The sequence below is a fragment of the Pongo pygmaeus genome, chromosome 13 (assembly GCF_028885625.2).
Source record: "Pongo pygmaeus isolate AG05252 chromosome 13, NHGRI_mPonPyg2-v2.0_pri, whole genome shotgun sequence".
In the NCBI taxonomy this organism is placed as follows: Eukaryota; Metazoa; Chordata; class Mammalia; order Primates; family Hominidae; genus Pongo; species Pongo pygmaeus.
In genome coordinates this window covers 30029371-30035370 of record NC_072386.2, presented here as the reverse complement: position 1 = coordinate 30035370, position 6000 = coordinate 30029371, and the positions used below count along the sequence as shown (strand labels likewise).

The 6000-nt window shown below is 42.0% G+C and overlaps 1 protein-coding gene across 2 annotated transcripts in view; it reads right to left on the bottom strand.

Moving 5' to 3' along the window:
• Positions 1–229: 229 nt before the first annotated feature.
• Positions 230–6000, bottom strand: part of MOB3B (MOB kinase activator 3B) — a 200930-nt gene continuing 195159 nt past the window's right edge. For both annotated transcript variants that reach the window (XM_054502244.2, XM_063650476.1), the window contains exon 4: positions 230–1712. In XM_054502244.2, coding sequence (XP_054358219.1) covers positions 1683–1712 — 30 coding nt within the window. In that variant the 3' untranslated portion in view covers positions 230–1682. The remainder of the gene's footprint in view (positions 1713–6000) is intronic.

Below are 6000 nucleotides of genomic sequence, written 5' to 3'. Positions count from 1 at the left end.
TTGTTGACCAGGGCACAGAAACATGGTGAGGTAGCAGCAATTGGATTCCATGAGATGACCTTTATGAGACACAAAGCAAGGTTCAGGCTGCTTGGTTAGGTCAACAGAGAATGCCACTGTACCCACAGAGACAGCCCTTTCTTAGCTTGGACAAAGATTTCATGATTCTAGGCTTTTGTGGCAGCCACAGATGGCTTTAACACATTATGTATGATAAAACAAAATCAGAGTCATTTAGTTATTCTTTAATCATTATTACATTAAAATACACTAATACATTCTTATCTACTTCCCTCCACCAACAAATATTTTGCTGAATTAAAAGGATCACTGGAAGTATTATGACCCCCTCGTCACAGGTGGTCAGAACCACCAAAGTTTTGAGAATGAATCAGAGAAGGCAACATTTCATCAGGGAAAACTCATTTAGGTTTTAAAAGGCAGGATGTAGTACAGAATGCATTATTCTGACTGTCTTCTGGAATAGAAAAATTGGAAACGATGAAAGAAGGAAGTTAGCTCCAGCTCCACTGTTACCTTGGCAACCGTGGCACAATCACAGGGGCAGAAATTAATTTTGGGCCGTAACATAACATGGCAGAGGAGTGGGGAGCGTGGAGTGGGGAGAGAATGACGGCTGGGTTTAAATGCTCAGAAGGCTAGTGGGGAGGGTTACAGGTCAGCCGTCTGGGTGTTAAATCTACACGTACCAAATAACCAATTGTACTTTTTTCACTGAAATGTTAGTATTATGTAGAGACAGCCACGACTCCCTGTCTTTAATAAAGAACAGACACTGCAGTAATCATGCCCAAGGCTCCCGCTGATCATTCTTAGTCATTTAGGACTTTTATTTCTCTCTTCTGGGAAACAGGAAAGAATATCTTCCACTGAAGAGACAAGGAATGATGGTGGTTATAAAAAATACATTCTGATCAGGTGAACTGGTAACTTGTCAGCTTTACGCTCGTGACCAGTCTCTTCCCTGCAGTTACAATGTGAAGACCCTGTTTGGGGCAGAGACAAGCCACCCCGTGGAGTGTCCCTGATAAAACTATTTATTAGGGAAATGCTATGGATGCCTCGGCAGGGAGAGTAGGGAGGTGCAGGGGATGGGGGGGTTCAGGTCTCTCAGAGCTCCACAGCCCTGCACAGTGTTAAACCACAGATCAGAGCAGGAGCTTTTAGAGACCTGAAAGGAAGGCTTATTGCATAAAAACTTGCTGCACATCCAGAGGTCCAAAATTCACCCGGCACTTAGAAAACCAATCACAGAGAAGTTGGCCAGCTGACAAGACAGATAAGTGGAAAAATACAAACACGCATCTCAGTCTCAAAACCTGAATTCCAGTAAAGCTTAGGCGGCAGGTCACAGGCAGAACTATGCCATGCGTGGAAGTGCAGAGGCTTCCTCATGGACAATTCACCAGCCAGAACGGTCAAGGGGCTGGTCCTTCTTTCACGTTGTGGTCTGCCTCGACCGCAGGTCTGGGCTAGCAGCACTCAGAAGGTTAAGAGCACACAAAGTGAGTGGGGAATGTCTCTCAGGTGTCACTGCTTGCCTCCACCTCTGCTGTTCCTGGGAGTAGGTGTGTCATTTCAGCCAGGGTGGTCCACCTCCTGCCCGCTCAGGGCATCAGGAGGAAACAGCTTTCCTTTCTTCCAAAGGGTGAGGTGGAGCATTAGTGACACATCCTGCTCGTCATTTCTTTCTGGAAAGCAAGGGGAAAAGGATGGTTAGGAGAAACTATAAGCAGAGCAACGATTTGATGAAGGATCCTGAAAATGCTCTTGGAACCTCGAGAGCCTGTAAATGAAAGCTTGCAAGCACGGTCCGTGAGTAAGGCTTAGCATGAGGGTATGTTCCATTTGTTCTGCAGAATTTTTTTTTCCAATAAGGCACTGTTTAAAAATTTGACTCATGTGTCAAAATTCAGGTTACTTGCTTTTTCTGAGAAATTGCAAGATTTGGAGCTTCTGAACAACTGGAGTTGAAGAATGGCTGTCCTCTTCAGCAGAAGAATTTGCTCTCCAATTTGCCCCAATCCCTGCCACTCCCACCTGACTTCCCAACAGGAGCCATGTAGCACTTATGAACTGATACAGTAATTGGATTTGGACTGCTAGTTTTCTTCAAGTAGGGAAAGATTTCTTTTAAGTTTCAATCAAAGATGGAAAAATAAAGGATGAGTGGGTATAAGTCAAGAAAAGCAGGAAGGAGGACATTTTTAAAAATAGAAATGAATAATACACCAAAGTGTCTGACATGCATCACCTGCCTGGCTCTTGTGGGTATTTATAGATCCCGAATGAGCCATCCTTTCTCTACCCCTGGGGCTCCGCACACGTTGAGTCCCATGCCTATGGTCTGCTGCTACCACATCCTGCGCCTGCCCCTCTTCATTTGTCAAATTGCCATTCATTTTTCCACCTCAGGTAAGGTGACTTCTACCTGCTGGGAGACCTTCCCGCACTCCTGCCCCACTCGCTGTGGAGGTAGCCACTCTCTCCTCCTGTGCACACATTGATTCTTACATGCAGTGTATGAATTTGTACATCTCTGTGTGTGTGAGTGTGTGTGTGTACTGGGGCTCTGGGCATGTCTGTTGGCCGTGCTAGACTAGGAGCTACTAAGTGCTAGGAAAAAGAAGCACTCATTGAATCGCCCCATGTGCTTTCATCTTTGTATCCCCTGCCCCTGGCACTGTGCCAGGGTAGTGGCTCTTCTTTCTTCTCCAAGGATGGTCTGAGGAGCAGGATAGTAACGAGCCCTGTGCCATTTAGCATCTTGAGAAGACAAGTTTCATGTCACTTTAGTTAGATGAATGATCTTCCAAGTTCCACCTGCTGCACAGCTGACTGCAGCTACTACATCTCTTGCATACTGACCTGGACTGCCACACCTTATATAATAGGACACATCGAGAAAAAGGATCCTGAGTGTGGGAGTGCCCAGGTGTTCAGAGAAGCGTTCTATTCGAAAACCATACAGATGTGCTGGTTAAAGAAATAACAATAGACAAGGCAGAATCTAGGCAGTTTTGCATCTCTATAATTATTAAATACAGGCAATTACATATCTATGTGTATATCTAATTTTTTAAAATTTTTCAATTTTTAATTTTTTCGACAGGGTCTTGCTGTTGCCCAGGCTGGAGTGCAGTGGCAACAGCTCACTGCAGCCTCAACCACTCAGGCTCAAGCTATCCACCCACCTCAGACTCCTGACTAGCTGGGACTACAGGCACACAACACCACACCTGGCTAGTTTTTAAATTTGTTGTATAGACAGGATTTCACCATGTTGCCCTGGTTGGTCTCAGACTCCTGAGCTCAAGCATTACCCATCTTGGCCTCCCAAAGTGCTGGGATTACAGGCGTGAACCACTGCACCCAGCTTTTGGCTTAACTTTTGATGACACAGACAAGGAAAACAAGATGGGAATACAAGAGCATGCGTGTGTGTGTTTGAGAGAGAGAAAAGAGAGAGACAGAAAGAGAAATAGGGAGAGAGAAAGTGTGTTCATAGGATAAACAGAATTTTAGCTTTATAACTTAATTATTTGCAATAGGTCTGTACTTTTGGAAAGAAAGAAGCTAGCTATAGTTAAGTACCTATAAGATGCCAGGTGCTTTGGGGTGGTTATACCATTGCATCTGTATGACTCTAAGACAGGGAACTATGACCTCCATTGGACAGAGGAAGAATCCCAGTTTCAGAGCAGAAGCTATTTGCTCAAGGTAAATGGGTAAGGTACAGAATGCTCAACAGTAACTGCTGCTTTTATTAAACAGAGGCCTGCTGTTTTCCAGTCCCAGTGTCTACTGCTATACAGATATTATACTTTGTGAAGTAAGATTTGCCATCTCTACTGTATTGATGAGGAAAAACGCTCAGGGAAGGAGGGTACCTTACCAGGTCACATAGAAAGCTGCAGGCCTACGGTTTAAACTCAGGTCTATCTGACTGCAAAGGCTTGCTCTTTCTACTACACCATATGATTGTAGGTTAAAGCCTTTAAGATATTCTTATGAATATGCAATCGGATAATACTGGCATATATTAATTGACATATATAATTATAGGTGGTTGCAGTCATTCATGAATTTTCAAAATGCCAGATTTTTTTCTTTATCCAGACTGATGCCAGTTTGAATTATAGGTACAATGGGCAAATACTAGAACAATTATGCCACCGAAAGACTATGGACACTAGAAATATGGCAGAGTTTTTTTAAGCAGCAGAGTAACAGTTTCAGAGAGGACAGGGTACTTATTCAAGGTCACTGAGATGCAGGATAAAAGCTGTTTCCTGGGATGCCTCTTAAATTCATAAAGGGAATGTATGGTTGAAATAGCAGATCAGAAACTTCAGGAAAGACATTTGAGTTGGATCCATCCTTCAAAGCTCTGCAAGACTCTGCAAGCTGTATTCTAGCACTTGACCACTGGGTGGAGCCAATGAGCTGTTTTTTAAAAAAAAAAAAAACTTGTTTAAATAAACAAATGGCAATGCTAGGTTCCATCGCTTTCTTCATCAGAGCCCTCCCGCAGGCTAGCAGGGCCAAACACATTCCTTCCTCTCTGAGAGTGTGGCCAAAATAGCTTCTACCCAGGGTGCTCTTTACAATGAATTTGCCATTGCTGGAGTTGCTGAATGCCCTATGTATTAAGGCAGGCCATTAAAGAACTCCAAAACGTGTATTAAAAGGCTTCCGCTGAGGTAATGAGAATCTTCTGAGAAAGTTCCTGGTGACTGTGCTTGGCTTGTATATGAAGATTTTTAAAAACACCTGAATTTTCCAAAATGTGTTTTTAACAGAAGAGTAAAGTAGAATCTTGGTTGTGGTCACTCGGTTTCATTTGTTTTAAAATAAAGCAGTAACTGATTCTATGAAGTCCTTGGTTCTCCACTGTCAACAAAACAAATTCCATCCTCTGAAGCCTGTCAAAGAAAGAGGACCCATCACCCCCTGCTCACCTCCTGCGGAATTCCCTCCCACTTACCACACCAGCCAGCAAACTAGACTTCTCCAGGTCTCCAACTGGCCAGTTTCTAGTGGTTTCTTTCTTATATCTGGTAAATATTTTCTGCCCTTCTTTGCCTGGCAAATTTTGACATCCTTTAAGATGCAACTTTCAGCTCCTTTCTTGGGTATCTCCATCACTTTGCACACATTTGCATTATATCACATTGGATTTCATCATTTCATTTTTGCCTGAATCTGAGAAGAACCTTAACATTTTTTAGTATATTAATGTATGATGCATATTTTATGCAAATTGTATAACAGGATGTATTGTTTGATCCAGTTATTTTGAGAAAAAATATAAACAAAAATATGGGTCCAACATGATAAATTTATCTTTGGGTGAATACAATTGTGTATGTTTTCTGTTTCTAATTTTTTTGTCCTTTGCAGAGTCTGAAGTTTTAGATATTTTTGATATGCATGAATTTTTTTCTAAGAAAACAGGACCAGTTATTTAAAAAACAAAAAGGAAAGTAGACAGAGACTCCAAACTGAAATCATATTTCACTTTAGAGATGAAGTTAAAATGACATTTGCCTAGTTTTTGTGGGGACGGTGGGGGTGGATGAAATCAGCCTGTGTTTTACATAAGATACTCAATTTTTTCTGTTCTGATCTAAACACTTTTTAAATTTAAATCTTTATGTACTTGTTAGCAGTTGGAAGACGTTTTTGATAGCCATTGAACAAAATTCCGTGAACTCTAAGAGTCAAATCTTAGTCTAACCTCAGTGTACCCATTTTTATAACTGGTAGTCAGTGGAGGGTAGGGAATAATGATCCAGAGAAGTAAAATGACCTATTCCAAGTCACACAAATACTCTCTGACTTAGGCAAGACTACAAAGAAATCAATGCTCTCAGTTTACTGCACTACATCATCACACATTTTAGTAATCTAATATTCTTTTTTTCTTTTTCTTTTTTTTTGAGATGGAGTCTCGCTTTGTCCCCCCAGGCTGGAGTG